The 17789-nt window shown below is 39.5% G+C and overlaps 2 protein-coding genes across 2 annotated transcripts; one reads left to right on the top strand and one right to left on the bottom strand.

The window, feature by feature from the left end:
* Window positions 1-374: 374 nt before the first annotated feature.
* Window positions 375-9047, bottom strand: prr5a (proline rich 5a (renal)). Its single transcript, XM_059335994.1, has 11 exons — window positions 8885-9047; window positions 7559-7689; window positions 5036-5161; window positions 4877-4957; window positions 4283-4331; window positions 4093-4150; window positions 3914-4005; window positions 3648-3788; window positions 2898-3033; window positions 2525-2803; window positions 375-2442 (listed from the first exon to the last, which is right to left on the bottom strand). Exons 1-11 carry the CDS (start codon window positions 8960-8962, stop codon window positions 2153-2155), a joined length of 1461 nt encoding a protein of 486 aa, XP_059191977.1. The 5' UTR covers window positions 8963-9047; the 3' UTR covers window positions 375-2152.
* A 5066-nt stretch (window positions 9048-14113) lies between these two features.
* LOC131973857 (gastrula zinc finger protein XlCGF57.1-like) lies at window positions 14114-17579 on the top strand. The gene is made up of 2 exons (XM_059335960.1): window positions 14114-14427; window positions 15614-17579. The coding sequence occupies exons 1-2, from the start codon at window positions 14256-14258 to the stop codon at window positions 16945-16947; spliced, it is 1506 nt and encodes a 501-aa protein (XP_059191943.1). The 5' UTR covers window positions 14114-14255; the 3' UTR covers window positions 16948-17579.
* The last annotated feature ends 210 nt before the right edge of the window (window positions 17580-17789 follow it).

Raw genomic sequence — 17789 nt, 5'->3', positions numbered from 1 at the left:
AGAATTTGGACTTTTTGATCTCAGTATCTCTAAAATCCTGGCTTTACTATCATAAATGGTAAAACTAAGGCCAGCTGCGATTGTGGATCACCTCCCCTTCATGACCAACCACATTAGAAGTCTGTGTGGCTTCTCATACACATGGAAATATTAATCAAGGCAAATATTATTTTTAATATAAATTAATTGTTTAAAATAGAAGGCAATAACCCATGTTTTAAATACTATTCAAATTTATTTAATTTTTACCGGGCTAGTATAACAAATGAATACAAAGTACAACTCCGTAGACATCATATATTGTCAAAAAAGTAAAGTACAAAACGCTTGAGGTAAAACATCATTTGAAAAAGATTCTGTTAAAAAGCCCTTAATAAAATCTCAATTCATTTAAAGGTAAAAGCTCACTTTACACTATCTAGCTGTCCTAAAAACCAACAATGCATTTTTATTTACAAAGTAGTGGTGGTGCAAAATACAGTGTGTGAGACGACATTCAGTCATGTTCATGTCTTTATCAAATGTAAACAATAAACATTGTCATTCCTCAAACTGCTGCTGTACAGAGCTAATGCATAAAAGAAATGCTGTCACACTGATGTTTGCTCTAAGACAAGTTTGCATTAGACCTCTATGACCGGCGCCGACATTAAAACAACAACAGTCCACATTTTAATAAGATGTCGTACAAAAGAGAGAGAAGACCCCATTACTGTTACTGCCAAAAGGCAGAAAACAAAGCGTAAACATAAAATACAAAACTGTTGTGACATTCAAAATACACAAATCAAATCCATGATAAATATTTAAGTTTCTGTCACTTTTCCATGTGAATGGAGGCGTTAACCTCTCCTCAGCAGAGATAAGAAACTGATGCTGTTTGAAACCTCAGAACTACAATTTTAACCTACACACTCTACGGGTTAAAGGATAAGGACTATATTGTATATTTTTGTTCGCAAATCTCATGAAAAGACCAAAACCACCAGTGCCTTAGTCTAAATTACTTTCTAAGTATGTCTTTGACTTTCAGACACAAGCCTGAAAAGCCTGGTAAAGCCATAAACTCTTTGGGTCACAAATATGGAGTTCACATACATAATGATACATAGATCTGGACACTGTATTCAATGAATTACATTACATTTGCTGTATCATTGGGGAATATTGTTTGCCACAGATTGATACACATTTGATGATCTAGTGAGTATTTATAATAACAAATGTGAATGTGGTACTGAGTCAAAATAAATGGCCGTGCCTATTAGAGGTCTACAGAGAGTATCTGTATTTGTTTCTGCAGTTGTTCAACCAACAAAATGACCATCCCTGTATCTATATTCAGATAAAGGGCTGGGAAAGAGAAGTCTTATCTTGTACTTTCTTACCTAATATACATTGTCAATGCAATTTTTGTGCATACAAATCATCAAACAATTTATTATTGACGTATAATTAATTGAAATATAGTCAATCATGGCTTTTTTAAGTGAGCAACTTTTGATTGAATAAATATCTGTTTCTATCACATTATTTGTGCTTTCCCAAATAACATATTCAGATTTAGGTACATCATTGTGTCCATGTTCATCATAATGAAGAAACAAGAAAATGTTTTTAGACAAAAATGAATGTATGTGGCAGTGTGGGAACATAAATAAGACTTTGGCTACAAAGGCAAATCTTGTTGGAAATAATTATTTGTGGATTCCGGTCTTTTCATGTTATTTTTTTGTCAATAAGAGAAATATAGAATATCAGTTAAATTATCCTTCAACAAAAGAATGTGATTTATTTGGGTTTATGAAAACATTTGAAAACTCTGAATAAAAAAGATAAGGTCACAACTACGGTGTCCTCAAGTTTAAAACCACATTAAACATTTCAGTCCTTTAAATCCTATTTTGCTTCGTATTTCGTCGAACCAAGATGTTTTTCTAAGTTCTTAAAAAGTTGACATTAAGAGCAAGCAACATTAAGAGTTGCAAGGTTTTCATTCACCAGTGAAAGCACTTGGAATGGACTTGTAAGAAATGAAGATGGTACCAATTTGAATGAAATGTAGTCGTAATATTTCTTTAATCTGTCTTGCAGATTATTACCGTACACACTGGAGGAGGGACGGGAGGTGCCCTCCTAGAGGCAACCACAGCTACACAGTGCTCTGCCTGCTCTCACGGCAGTACCCCATCGCCTCTGAGGAGTGAGGAGGGAAATCAATAAATATTCCATCCGAGTCTGAGTCCGCAGACTCCAGCACTTGTCCAATTATGGTTTCGGGGCTGGATGATTCGCTGGGCGGCGTGGAGGATGCACCCTTACTGAGATCAGTCATTGTTGTTGTGGCCTCGGTGCCGTGCAGAGCTCCTGAGGAATGAAGGGGGAGGATAGAGGGAGACGAGAGAGGCAAGTCCATGGCACTCGCTCCTGCTTGTACCATACCTGTGAATGAGAGGGTACTGGATTATTATGGATTATTACATTACAATCCCAGTTTTTTCAGACATCTTAATCTGTGTCATACCATTGAACTGAGAGCCCACACACAGCCTGTTGGAGGAGGGGTCAGACAGTTCAGATCCTGAGGCCAAGTCAGCGTAGGCCAGTCCTTGTTCCTCCAGGCATGTTATAATCTCACAGGCCGAGTGGCGCCGAATTCCTCCACTGCCAACAGAGCTGGCATCTGGGTCATACTCAGCCACAGGGGTCAGCAGCAGAGGGATATTGTAGCTTTTCGATCGTACCACAGGGTTTTTAGACGGTTGATCCGCAGACTTGGACCAGCCCCACGGTAAACGCTTCTCTGAAACACCAGAAGAAAAGTAGGGAGTGTTTCATTTACATCACCCATCAGACAAATGGTGGTATTTCTTTGCTTTTTGAGTTCACTGTCTCACCCAGAACACAGCAGTTGGCCTCAGTACCATCACCAGAGTAAAGCCCGTGTGTGCCCAGGTAGGGAGAGACCACCTTCTGAATCAGGGACTCGAGCCTCAGGTAGTCCTCATTCACACCACGCGACTCGTGGACCCCCTAAACAAAAACAGCCATCAAAGTCACACCAATAGAAAAAACCTCCTGTACCTGGTGCTTAAGCAATCACCACAATGAGAAAACTAATCCATGACAATAATGCTAATTAATTCACAGAATAGGCAATTTTTGCAACATTTTGCAGCTTCTCAAATGTAAGAATAGTGTGCTTCACTGTCACATATCAGTGTGTTTACAACAATTGTTTTTTATGACAGTTAATCTCACACACTAAGAAACAAAAATAATAATAAGATTAATCAAAACAACATGTGAATAAGAATAAATTATGATAAAATTAACTTTGGGTACTGAATAAGATTCCAAAACCATCCCATCACAAGTTGGTCTTTTGTATGGAATCTTTTAAGACTATATGCACTTGGTGTTTTTATGCCATTCAGTTTTGTGTGTGTATATTCATTACTAGACACCAGATTGAAATTGAACTGAAGATGTAAAACTGCAAATATTTATCTTCCATGAAAGTGTTCCACCCTTCTGTGCGATCATGTGCTTACATACATGATTTGGTGCAGTTTTGATATGTTGGTGACAACAACAATGAACTGTGAGTGAGGAAACAGGCTATTATCTTTGTCTTGCAGGCCTACCTGTAGAATAAGCAGCATTTGTGTAACAGAGGGGGGCACACGGGCCCGAGGTCGAGACAGGGCGTCCTCTAATTTTACGCTCAGGACTATAGTGTTTCTGAAGTGAAGCAGAGAAAGCTGTCGGACAGAGGGCTCTTTACCCTGCACACACACATGAAGAACAAAAAACGTTGATCATCATGCAGTAAAGATTGATTAGTTAAGGTTGTTGATCTTTTGGGCAGCAAAGACAAAAATAACAGCTGACTCTTAGGATGTGTGTGCACCTGAACTGGATGGAAGATGGCCTGCAGCATCGGGAGAACATCACAGAAGAAGAAGTCCCAGGTCTCTGCCAGAGAGTCGAGTAACTTCTGACCTGCAACAAGCCAAAAAACAGTTGATTAAAGCTCAATTCACAGGCTCAGACAAAATGTACTCAGACCATATATCCAGTCTGCCATACCTTCGTAGAACCTTATTTTGTCCCGAAGGATGACCATGCCTTTTGTCAGCAGCTGGTTCTGTAAAATACAGTAAAAAGATACCATTAAATATAAATATCTTAGATACCACTGCTTTCATTTATCTGAATGGTGTTTTGCAGCCCTATACTGATCCCAATTCTATTTCATTTAATATTAAAAGCATATTACCTGAAGGTACTCTGTGAAGAAAAACCCCAGCTCAGTCTTCAGCAGGTGTCTGAGGAAACAAATTTGTGGCTTTTCCTTCACTTTGACTAAAACAAAACAATCAATAACCAAAAGATGGACAATATTCAACTATTATTTTGTGTAAATAAGGTTTTTACAACCTGCAATTAATAAGCTAGCTATTAAACTGCATTACACATGACTGTGCAATTACATATTAGCACCCTGTTTTTCCTGCTTTATCATAAAGAGTTTCCTGTGTAGTTGGAGAAACGTGTGTCAATCTCCTCGTGGCTTTTCTGTACATGGAAATATGTTTACTGGGCTGTAATGGAGGCTCCTGTGATAGAAGTTATGGGTCTGGTTTGGAAAGATAATAAGATATCTGGCATAAACACATGACTCCCCAGGCCCACTTACAGTACACACACACACAAACAAAGTCATTCACAAGAAAATGATCGGTCAGCTAACGTAGGACAGACAGTAATTGTACTAATTATAGCACAAAATGACATCAACAGGCTGAAATAGGGATGTTTTCTCTGTGCTGCGTCAATGTTTTCCTCTGTTTCTGTTCCTGTCAAAACTTACCGGACACCTTCGTTGAGGACGTAGAGTTCGTTATCGGCTAAACCTTTCTTCTGGAAGACTGCGATGACAGCATTGTGGATGCTACAACACACACACCAACTTGTCAACATAATTGTTCAAAATTCTTTTTTTTTGGTACCTTGACTGTATTTTGCGTACCTGTTCCAGGTGGCATTGGCTCCTGCCCTCTTTTGCTTCTCTCCTCTGTCCTCTGGTGAACTTTTCTCGCTCTTCCCCAGTTCGCTGAGGCTGGGGGAGCTCATCAGCTTCAGCCGGTGCAGAGTCCTCATGAGGGAGATATAGAGGGAGTGGAAAGAAACAAGAGAACGCACTAAGTAGTGGACAGGAGAGAAAGAAGGTCAGGCTATGAGCAACAGAGACACAGAGAAGAAACGCGAGGAAATAGCTGGAGGGGAGAACATAAGCAGCGTGAGTCTGAAAGAGGGACAGAGTAAGCAGAGAGGAGGAAAAAAAGCACAATGACAATAGGAAGAGCGGCCAGTGACAGAGGAGGAGAGAAGTAGGACAGAATGATGCATGGCAAGAGAGGGGCAGCACGTTAAGAGCAGCATGGGTGGAGCCAAGCTGAGAGGTGGGCCACCGCTCTGCCCCAGGTCTCAGAAGAGGAGGAAACAATAGCACATGCACTGATAGGGGGCATGCTCTGCATCTCTTTCAATACAATACAACCATTGATGCAGACAAATATTTATGCAGAGCACAGATGCCAGAGGAACTGCAGGGTGATCAGACTGAAGCAGTTGAGACTTTGTTGTGCTTGTCACTGTACAGTGAGGAGGCGGGGGAGGAAGTCGTCCGGCTTATTAACAACAACAACAGGGATAGGAAGCAGTGACACAATGCGGGACAATAAAGACGGTTTTCCTGCTCTTCCGTATTCAGCACAGCTGGTGCAGAAATACAATATTAAGAAAGCAGTTAACGTGTGAAGCCAGACAGATAGATGTTTAATATCCTCTAAAGAGTTTGGAAAAAGATCATCTTTTTCTACCCTGCCTGAAAGCATCACATATATGTTGTGTATTAGCTTTTTTAAACTATGATGTTCGCATGGAATCAGATATTATAAAACAGGAGTCAATGTTTTTATGACAGCACCAGTCCATCAAGTAGACATGTTCTGGATGTCTTGTGCATCAAATTGAACCTGCCATGTTAGGTATCTTTGGACATTTTGGGGATCTCTAGCAGAATATTTATTATGAATTTGAATGATGTTTAGGTGCACAGTTTGAGTTTATAAAAACTGGTCCAGCACTGTTTATCAAGAGGTTAAAGGACTATTTTGACATACTGGGAAATCCTCTTATTGTCTTTCTTTGGCAGGGGTTAGATGAGAAGTAGGAACATACAATCAGCACTTGATTCGTTTAGTTTAGCATGAAGACTTGAAACAGGAGGGACAGCTGGACTATTTTGTGTAACTGCATGGAGTCATGTCATCGTGAAACCCCCAGGAAACCAGTGGAGACCCCAGGGAGTCACTGCACCTGACACTGAAAGTCTGGCACATAACCCACTTTTCTGGCTTTTACACTTTAGTCTTCGCATGGATTAAAACAAATAGATATAACAATTTAACTTGTGATTTTTAAAGGCACTGGAATGCAGCTTGTGTTACTTTCAGATGGAGCCAGCCAGGCTAGCTGTTACCATCTTTACGCTAAGCTAAGCTAATTGGCTGCTGGCTGTAGCTTCATAGAAATGAGAGGAGTATCAATCTGCTCATCTAACTCTCTGAAAGAAAGCATAAGGCCAAAATTTCTATCCGGATACAGCTCACTACATATCCCGATAATAATAAAAATCATGGTATAGCATTCAATAAATAAATAGTCTATATGAAATAATCACATGGTAAAGTCTATTTTTTGTGTACCTACAAAAAAGTGCTTCTATGCTTTGCTCAAGCTTCACTTCAATGTGCAAGGATCAAAACATAAACCGCAGTCCAAATGACATAGATATTCCCATAATGCAGTTTGGCTGCTGTTTAAAAAAAAAAATCAGGATGGAAGCTATAAATAAAAGAATGAATATATACGATAGACATTTCATATTGTTTTGATGATATTAATCATTGTATCAACCAGCCTTATAACAGTATTAACTTTGGTATTGCTGTACAAATATTTTTTTCATTACTTATCTGCAATAAGATAACATCGTCAACATATTGGCCCTGTCAACTTGTTGGTTTAGCTCTACATGAGGCAAACTGAATCCTAAATCCCTTCAGGATGTGAATGTAAAAAAAGAAAAGAAAAGGAAAACGATGTTTGCATATTTTCCGGAGGGGCTGGTGAAAACTTGCACTCTGAAGAAGAAGAAGAACCGATGAGTTCAAACCCACGCAGTCCAGAAACTCTCTGCTGACAGCACGGCGGTAAACAACAGACCCCCTTCCACGCCCACATACACAGAAAGCATGGAGAGTAAGTGTTCAAACTGATGACATGTACACACATAAGGAGTCAATCAAACATCCCACCAGGAGATCATTATCATTAGGTCAACATGTGTTGCAAGCAAAGGTCAGCCGCTTAATGAAATCTTCTGGGAGGGGAGATGGTGGGATTTTTATGAATACTAATTAATATTTCATGCTTTTTCCAGGATGCTATGTGTTGTGAAATTTTAATCCCAGGAGCCGAGCCTCACCTCCTGATTGGATGCTCACTGCTGCTGTCCAGGTCTGGGCTCGGGGGAGGGGCAGAGAAGGTGCTGAAGTTGAGTGACAGGGGTCTGGAGGAGGGCCGGGAGGCATGCCTCCGCCGGAGTCCGTCAAGCATCTGAATATGTTGAGGGGGGATGATGGAGAAATGGTTAATAAGGTTTGACTGAATGTAAACATATCATTAAAAGGCACATACAGCATACGGCAGTGATCACAAGGAAGTGAAGCAGCGGTGTGAGGCCCTGAGAGCCACGATACTTCTCCTCCCACTCACTATGAGGCAATGAATGAAATAGGGCGAACACCAAAACACAAAGACAAAACAAAACAGATTGAACTTACGGTCAAAGGGGCAAAGGAAAAAATCGATCCACACATTTGTGACCTAAAAGGAACTGTAATGTGTGTGCTTTCTGTTTCTGTATTGTGTTATTTCAACAATAAGGAAGAGTGTTTTGCAATCAAGCTACGCCCAAACCGTCAGACAGCCACACACACACATTACATCAGAGAGAAAAATGGGAAATGCATGTGTGTGCACGTACAGTATGAATAACTCCAGTAAAAGCCACGCAGCCACTATGCCATTACAGTATTATTGGGTGTCTCCCCATAGAAACATACTGGGCATAGTAAAGCACCATCCCCTGGTCAGAAGAGAGAACAACAGTCTGGGCTGTCACTTCACAGACAAAGACACAACACGAGCCTCCTTCTCTGCCACCCTGCATGCAAGTGATAAAATGTGTGAGTGGTGTGTTTTCGTCAGGATTGGACTGCAGTTTCAATACAGTAGGGTCACATCTATGCCATGAGCACAGAGACTACACACTGTCTGCCCGACATGCCATGCCACGCCAGTCTGGGCATTTCTGCTTTTGTTCACCCCTCCTCCTTGTCTTTTAGTAGGAGTGATTACAGTCAGATCGATAACACTTTTAATTTCTTTCAGTCGGTATTGCTTTTCCGGCCTATTGATATCCCACTAAACTACCCCCATCATGTTTATTCGACATAAGATAGCCAATCCATCGTTCAGACACGCAATCAACAGTCCACGTTTATCCTACAGGGAGGAATGTACAGCCAGTCGTGCGTACGTGGATGGTTTTCTATTTTTTCTACCTGTGTGGACGACAGAATGAGACAAAGTGGCACTGTAAACAACGTGGCTGCCTTATGGAAACACACATGCTGGCACAGATGCAGCATAAAGTCCACCCATATGGACAAAACTGTATCATAATGGCCACAAAGTTGTCGTATGTCATGCGCCTCTGCCCGCCCACAGCAGCCAGCACTCACCGTACCTTATCCTGTCGTGTTGTTCCTGGTGGGATGAAACGGTCATGTAGCACTGATGCGAAGGGTTTTCTATCCGGGCTCATTGGCGGCTGGCTCCTCTACTGGTCCCCGCCGATCTGCGCACCCATACGGGCATGAGGGTGCAGGCGGATGAAGGGTCCGACCTGCTGTGCGGTGGAGGGGGACTCATTCATGAAGCATGCGCCGCCGCTTGCTCGCTCACTGGCTCGCCCCCGTTTTGTTTTGACGAGATGCAAAGCGAACCTGGGCGCGTGCATGCAGCCGCGAGCAGCCCGTGGACGCGCACTGTGGTTTTAGCTGTATGCAAAACAGGCAAATCACTGGGATTGAAGAGAAAAACACAAAGGGATGAGTTTTGTCATGCCCCGGACAGAATGCTCACTCTATTCATCAAGTGGCATATCATTAAAACACAAGCTGGAGACTAACTGGTATAAAGGCTACGGTATATAGACCCTTAACCCCAATACACGATCCTCTTGAAAAGGGGATATAGATATGTATTGTATGTTAATCGCAGCACCACCGTACAGCTACGCGCACTGTGAAGACACTGTAGTAGGCCTACATGCTGCTTGGCCTCCTGTATGCATATAGCTGTATAAACACGGTGGAAGGGAGTAGTATCCAGCACTGACCCCAATCTATGCCGTTTAACACAGTGGGTGTCTTGCCATCTGTCAAAGCAGGCGCAGGCATTTGGCAGATAATCCCCTTTTCACGAGCAACGATCACGCCACGACAATGTGTAGTTTTAAAGGTTTAATGTAAATTGAGATTAATAAATATAAAAAGGGGGATTAAAGGTGGAGGGGGATGTTTTCTAAAGGCTATTCTGGGAGGGCGTAGTACACTGGAGCAGCAGGCAGAGGGAGACTCGGTGTGGGGGTGAATGTCTGTAACAGGCCCGACAGAGTCAGATTGTGACATCCCGGTTCTGTTGTTAAGGTTGTGATTGTTTTATTTTCAATTCAGTCAGTTCACTCATTCACAAACAGCGCCTACGCACATTTCTGTGCTTAAACTATGCGTAAGAACGTTTTACGCACAAATATGGGATTCATCAATATTTTCTTACCTGAACTGGTTTGTAGGCTGATTTGTAATCCTGACACTGCATAACTCAAATGATGAAGGCCCGGTAAACACAAACACCTTTTAACTAAAACAATTAAGGCTTTAATAGACAATATTTTTCTAGTGACTTTTTCAATTAGATAATTTATTTGTTTTAAAATATACATTTTATTATTTTCACAGGTCCAAACACAATAAACATGAAGGGCTTATTTTCTTACATTTTTCACCCCCAATCGCAGGTCCCACATAGAACTTTACTAGTTCAATAACTAAGAAATATTCATACAGTTCATTTACATCCACTTATGTCTGCACACAAACTGACATACACTACCCATACTGTTGAAATAAAATATTTTTTAACCTCTTTCCATGAAATGATTGTGACAATGTAGATTGTTATTTACAGATAATGTGTATATCGTCTCAAACCTTTTCCAAACATATCCCAATGAAATTTAAACCATTAACAGTGTCTGAAAAACAAAATTATTTCAACTTTATGGGCGACCGTGTAAATATATGACACATGTCGGTAAGGGTTATACGCAGATACATATCCTTAAAAAAATAATGGGAGAAAAATTAGAAGAAGTAATATTAAAATTATATTATATTTAAGCTCCCTCTTGTTTTTAAAGCTCAGTGGTTAGGTCTGTAATAGAGAATGCAAAACAATGGCACTATAAATCATATCTCAATGCTACTGTAGAGGATTTCTTTCAAGTGTCCCACTAAATCCAATTCACAGAAGTATCATCCTGTCAAACAGACCCCTGGAAAGTTAAATCTAGTCAGATATAACTTACATAAGATAACTAAGTGCACTGCTGACACTGTGGACAATTTGTTCAATAAATTTTGTGATCTGTAATGCGCTCTGGATTATTAGTCTGGCAACTGGAGCTTGCTGTAAATTTTGGAGGTTTGGTAGACTATTGATATAATAATGTATAAAGAACTGTACTTCCCCGAGGGGAGAGGGAGGAGGCCAGTATGGAGTGTAGATGTGATGCAAAAACTTTCTTTGATCATGAAACCCACTGTGGTACGACAGGCAATATAGCATAGAAAAAGATTATAATCAAAATGTATATTTCAAAAAATCTCTTTAACCCTCCTCTTATGTTGTGGGTCAAATTGACACATTTCAAAGTTTAAAAGTCTGATTTAAAAAAAAAGTTAAAAGTATTTTTTTAAATAAAAAAAATAAACAAATATATTTTTTTAAATAAATGTCATGTAAAAAACATTGTATTTTGTATGTAGGCCAAAAAAATATCTAAAAATGATTTTTTTAAAAAGCACACCATCTTAATATTTTTACAGTATGTTCCAAATCACAGAGTTTTATTGTCTTCTGTAATGTTTTCAATGTGGTATTAATCCAGGGGTTGTTTTTCTCCATCATGTTTTTCATTAGTCAATTGTCTGCCATTACAGCTGCTAAAGGAATCGGATGGGTCATATTGCTCTCTATATCTTTCCATCTTGCGGAATATGTTGGGTTTCACCAGCCCACTAGAGGTCTTGATTGGGCTGCGTAGTGATCAGAAATCTTGATATCATTTTATTCCATTCCATTAACTGTAACTGGAATTAAGATTTAAGAATGTTATGAGACTCCATCTCTGTATATCAGATTTGATGTTATTGTTTAGCGGCCCATAATTCAAGGTGGATAGATTTGAAATATCTTTTGGGAGATTAACACACAGATATCGTATATGGTCTGCCTCCCATCTTAGTTGGTACTTCTACCAGGGAACTAGGTGGATCATAATTAAAAGTAAGCACTTGTGTCTTTTGAACATTTAGTTTATATCCTGATACAGCACCATATTTTTCCAAAACAGTCATTAGCTTAGGGAATGTTAGAGTAGGCTGTGTTAGGTAGACTAATACATCATCTGCAAATAATGCTAGTTTATGTTCCTCAAAGTGTATACTTTCCCTTTAATTTCACAATTCTGTCTTATCCATTGACTCAGTGGTTCAATAAATAACGCAAAAAGCAGGGGTGAGGCTGGACATAAAACCAGTGTGAAGGAAATTTGGTACTTCCTGTCATGGTGGTACAAGAATAGGCGGCGACCTATTATGGAATCACAGCATTTCTGACAGAACACCCCCGACATTTTGTATTATTTCTTCTGCCTTCTCGATTCAGTCTTCGGCTTCCTCCAGTCTAGTGTTGGTCTTTGTTATTTCTCCTTTGATTTCCTCTAAAGCAGATTTATTGTCTTGTCGAAAATCTTGTAATTCTTGGAGGATCAAACCTAGATTAGCCGTGGTTTCTCCATCAGGGCTAGCCGCGTTAGCATTTCCATTTTGAGTCCCTGTTTGCCCTGTTTTTTAAATTTCTTTGCCGTCTTTTTTACCCCTAGCTGACATCCTTGCCCCTCTTACTCAACATTTTCAGTTTGTCATTGTAATTCGATGTTTAAGGGGCACGGAAAAAGTTCAATACTCGGAGCTGTTTCTCTATGCTGCCATTGCGTTTGTGTCTCGGCCGGAAGTTGAACTTTGCAAGTTCAATTACTAAGAAATATTTCTACAGTTCATTCACATCCACTCATGTCGGCACAGAAACAGACATGCACCACCCATATCGAGAGATGCAATAAAATCAACGGTCAGCAGCAGTGAGGATGACAGTGGTGGTGATGAGGACTCAATTCCATAGCATATCAGCATAGCAGCAGGTGTAAACGTCTTTGTGGTTAAAATAATGGTAAGCCAAGACCCAGTGGATATTTGTTTATTTTAGGCAGTCAGGGCTTTAGGGCTAGGTGAATGATTGGGAGGTAAACATGTAGACACAGCCACATTCAATGTTTGTAGCAAAATGCTACTTTACAACACAATCTCAACACAGCCTCAATCTGCTGAGTTTCAGCAGATTAAGGCTGAAGATTCAAATGGTGACCTGGAAAGACACAAGGACCAAGCCCTCAAGGACAGCCCAATAAAGGTAATTGTTTTTATTTTGGCAAGCCTTGAAAGTAAATCAAAATTTCATCTAAATGTCCACTCAGATTCAGCTACGTTATGCACCAATACACCTCAGCGACTTGCTTGCATGGGCAAATGTGTTATTTACTTTGCAATAAGTACCTTTCATAGCTGTCAGAGGAAGAAGACAATTCAGAAGAATGTCCAAAAAAAACCCCATCCTGATGGCAGTGCCCCATATTAATGGCTAATGAACATCTCCCAGAGAATGCAGCACACAGGCTGCACTGGGAAAAGCCGAGTGAGATGTGGGACCTGCAAGGTGTTCTTCTGCTTGCAGGCTGAATGGAACTGTTACGCAGCCCTTCACACATAGGTCTGACATGTTCCTAAAGAGCTGTATTGTAGCTGTGACTGTCCGAAAGGGGCAAAAAAAAAATATATATATATTTTTTTTCATTTTGTTTTTGCACTGATGTTCAAAACATGTTAAAAACTTGTTTGTATTTGTTGTTAATATATTTAAAAGGACTTGTGTAGCTCAAGTTGTAGTTGATAATTGTATATGAAGCATCCTACAAACAGATTTTATATTTGAGATGGACTGACATCACTGTTTTATATAAACATAAAAGAAATCCAGTTAAATGTACATGTGCTTTATTTTTGTTATTTTAATAAACTACCTGACTTATGTGTTAGGGCTTTTTTTTTCATTAAATGAAAGGGAGTTTAATCGCATATGAAATTAGATACAAGTTAATGCCACAAGAGAAACAGACCCTAGCTTATTTACAGTTTCAGTATAATGTCCAGTGCATTTAACAAATTGAATAAAATGGCAACTGTGAAAAAGTTATTAAAATTAGTATATACATACATATTCTTAATGTGTATTCTGGTGTCTCAGTGCTGCTATCATAATGGGTTAGCTATATATGAATTAAATGATTCTGAAATATTTACTCAAAGGTCCACTTACAAAATGTCTAGAGTGCCATGAGACCAGTAAGATAGAATTTCAGCAAGTGATATTTAAATGGGATCAGGCAATATTGAAGTCTTGTTGACAGTCTATATTAATTTTCCTTGTGGAATAAAACGAGGTAGATGTACATTCATGACAACTAATGTCAAATACATGTTCTAATTAAAATGCCAACAGTTGAAAGCGGAAAGAAAAGCCCCAGCGTTTCTACTGTCGGAAATAAACAGTGTGACACCAAGCGGAAGTAAACAACACAAGCGTATGTCGCGTTAGCTACATGCACGTATTGAATCAGCAGAAAATATTATTATTTAAGTTGCAAATTAACAACAATGTCTTCATTTGTGAGTTTGAGAGAGTTTGTCAACGAGCGACTGACTGCTGCAGCTGAAGAAATATTCGAGGTTTTTGAAAAAACTATCGTCGAGTACGAAGAAGAGATCGACCGTCAGCGAAAACTGCTGGATAACGTCTGGAAACCTGAAATAGACCTACACGACACAGGTTTGTAAAACGTGTCTTTAATGACACAAAAACACAATTGTTTGAAAATATACTGGTGCTAATTTGCGCGCATGTTTATTTATTTTTCTTTAATCACAGTGCTATCATTCGGTGTACCCATGTTCACCATAGGTGCGAGGGGCTTACTGTTCAATCAAAAACCAAAAGATACATGAAATCGCGGGGAATGATCGGGAATTCTGTGCTACAGGTGCATCTCAATATATTAGAATAACATGGAAAAATCCATTTCCAGTAGTTCAGGTCAATGAGCCCCAACCAAGTATTGAGTGCATATAGATGGACATACTTGTCAGAGGCCATTAAACATACTTTTTATAATTGGTCTTTTGTAATATTCAATTTTTTTTTGAGAAACTAATTTTTAGGTCTTCAATGTAAGCCATAATCATTATCATTATACTTAGAAGAAATTAAATAAATGAATCAACAAACGTTTCATTCTGTGTGTAATCGATCTATATAATGATTATTTTTTAACTTTTTGAATTGAATTACTGACATAAATAAACTTTTCTATGATATTCTAATTTATTGATGTACCTGTATGTCTTTTGTCAGGGACTCGCCTAATGGTTTGCTTAAAAATCGTTTTTAAAAAATGGTATCAAATTTCCCATAGAAAACATAGAGGTGGTAAAAAAAATTCCCCAGAAATTCTGATATCCTGTGCCTCTTCCCACAACTTTCACTCTTCATAAATCGGTTTTAGGGCAGACTGTAGAGAAATCCATGCTGGTCGCAGACATTCTACTTTGCAATTATTCAGAGTTACACATTTGGCTAACTGAGTCTGAATGTGATAGCAACTCCAACCAACTATCCTATAGAGACTAATGTTAACTGGGACCAGACATTTCTAGAAAAAAACACCAAAAGACAGTTTTAGCTAAACCTGCAATCTGGCTCACACTTTTTTTTTTACAACAGACATTAAAACCTACATCAAAGCGTTAAGCAGAGCCTTTTCTTTCTGATGAAACATATATTTTGTTGTTGGCACTTAGTTTTTTTGGAAACCAGTACAGAATAATCGCTTTAGAGGTTACAGTGTATTAACAGGAAAACATCTTTATAGGAAGTTAAGGATGTGGCTGTATTGCAAAACATTGTAAAAATGTCTGCCGAAATTTTCGGGTTTTTCTTTTGTTCTCTGTCCCTCCAGAGCAATATGTCTGTAAGGAGAGGGAGGCTCTCTCTGACCAGCAGCAGCTCTGTATTCAGGAGAGGACCTCCAGTCTGGACCAAGAGGACCCAGATCCTCCACAGATTAAAGAGGAAGAGGAGGAACTATGCACAAGTCAAGAAGTAGAGCAGCTTGTAGTGAAGCAGGAGACTGATGCCTTTATGTTTACTCCTACCTATGAGGAAAGTGACCACAGTGAGGATCATATTCTGAACTTGAGTACTGATGAAATTCAGAGTGTGATGGATGAAGCGCCTTTAAGCTACAGTTCAGCTCAAAGCTTGGTGGAATCCGAACCAAACATTGACCACCAGCTCCTCCTTCACACCTCTCATGAAGCTGAGAGCCAGGATCAGAAAAGTGGCAAACATGTGGGTAAAAAGTCTTTAAAATGTGGCATATGTGGAAAAGATTTTAGGTATAATTCCCAATTGCAGACACACATGAAAGTCCACTCAGATGAGAAGCCTTATTCTTGCAAAATATGTGGGAAAGATTTTGGATATAGCTCTGTGTTGAAAGTCCACATGAGAACCCACACAGGGGAGAAGCCGTACCTTTGCCATACCTGTGGGAAAAGATTTGGTCATACAAGAGTACTGAAGAGTCACATAAGAACTCACACAGGTGAGAGGCCATATTCATGCAAAACATGTGGGAAAGATTTCAAACGTAGCGACGAATTGATCATCCACATGAGGACGCACACAGGTGAGAAGCCGTACACTTGTCAAACTTGTGGGAAAGGTTTCACGCGTAGCAATTATTTAACAGCTCATATGAGAACCCACACAGGTGAGAAGCCGTACCTCTGCAAGACCTGTGGGGAAAAATTCAGTAACATTTCAGCAATGAAAAGGCACATGACAATCCACACAGGTGAGAAGCCGTATTGTTGCAAAACATGTGGGAAAGAGTTCCTACGTAGGTATGAATTGATAGTCCACATGAGAACCCACACAGATGAGAAGCCGTATACTTGTAAAACTTGTGGGAAAGGTTTCACGCGTAGCAATTATTTGATAATCCACGTGAGAACCCACACAGGTGAGAAGCCGTACCTTTGCAAAACCTGCGGAAAAAGATTCATTGACATTTCAGGAATGAAAAAGCACATGAGAACCCACACAGGTGAAAAACCCTACTTTTGCAAGATCTGCGAGAAACAATTCAGTGACATATCAACATTGAAAAGGCATACTAGAACCCACACAGGTGAGAAGCCGTACCCTTGTAAGATCTGTGGAAAAGAATTCATTGACATTTCAGGAATGAAAAAGCATATGAGAACCCACAAAGAAGAGAACCCATAGAGAAGCAAAATGTTGAAAGATTTCAGACATAGGTATGAGATGAATGAATGCATTAGAAGAAGCAACACTGGTGGAAATCTTTGCTTTGTTAAAGGCATTTTTGGAGTCCCTACAGAAATTTAGTCTTTTTTTAACACAACGAGGAGCCAAAATTCACTAAACTCATTTTTTATTTGTTCTGACACACATAAAAAGAATATGGGGCAGGCTCGATGCAAAGAGTAGCATCCAGCAAAACTCACAACACTCAAATCAAAATGTCAAACTAGACGGCGCTGATCGAACATGATTCAACATTCAGTTCCTGTGTTATCTGTTTTTTGCTTCAAATGTTTTAATGTACTGTTTTAGCTGTAATTTTAAAAGACTTTGTGATCAGGCTGCCATGTTTTTCCAGCTTGAAAACAGACCAATGGAGCCCCAATTTGCATGTCTGGCTACTATGTCCCACGCTTAGTCACTCTGATTGATTGTTAGTCAATCCAGGGGCATTTTGGTTTGTGTTTGTTGATGACGAAAACCAAGAAAAGAACAGTGGCAGACTATACACATTTACAAAATAGTATGTGATAATAGAATCACATACAGTAGTGTTCAAAATAATAGCAGTCCAATGTGACTAACCAGATTAATCCAGGTTTTTAGTATATTTTTTATTGCTACATGGCAAACAAGGTACCAGTAGGTGCAGGAGATTCTCAGAAAACCAACAAGACCTAGCATTTGTGATATGCACGCTCTTAAAGCTGTGCAATTGGGCAATTCGTTGAAAGGGGTGTGTTAAAAAATATAGCAATGTGGCATTCAGTCAGTGAGGTCATCAATTTTGTGAAAAAAACAGG

This window comes from Centropristis striata, chromosome 6, assembly GCF_030273125.1.
Source record: "Centropristis striata isolate RG_2023a ecotype Rhode Island chromosome 6, C.striata_1.0, whole genome shotgun sequence".
In the NCBI taxonomy this organism is placed as follows: Eukaryota; Metazoa; Chordata; class Actinopteri; order Perciformes; family Serranidae; genus Centropristis; species Centropristis striata.
Note: the sequence above shows the minus strand (reverse complement) of the source record. Positions and strands in the feature narration are given on the sequence as shown.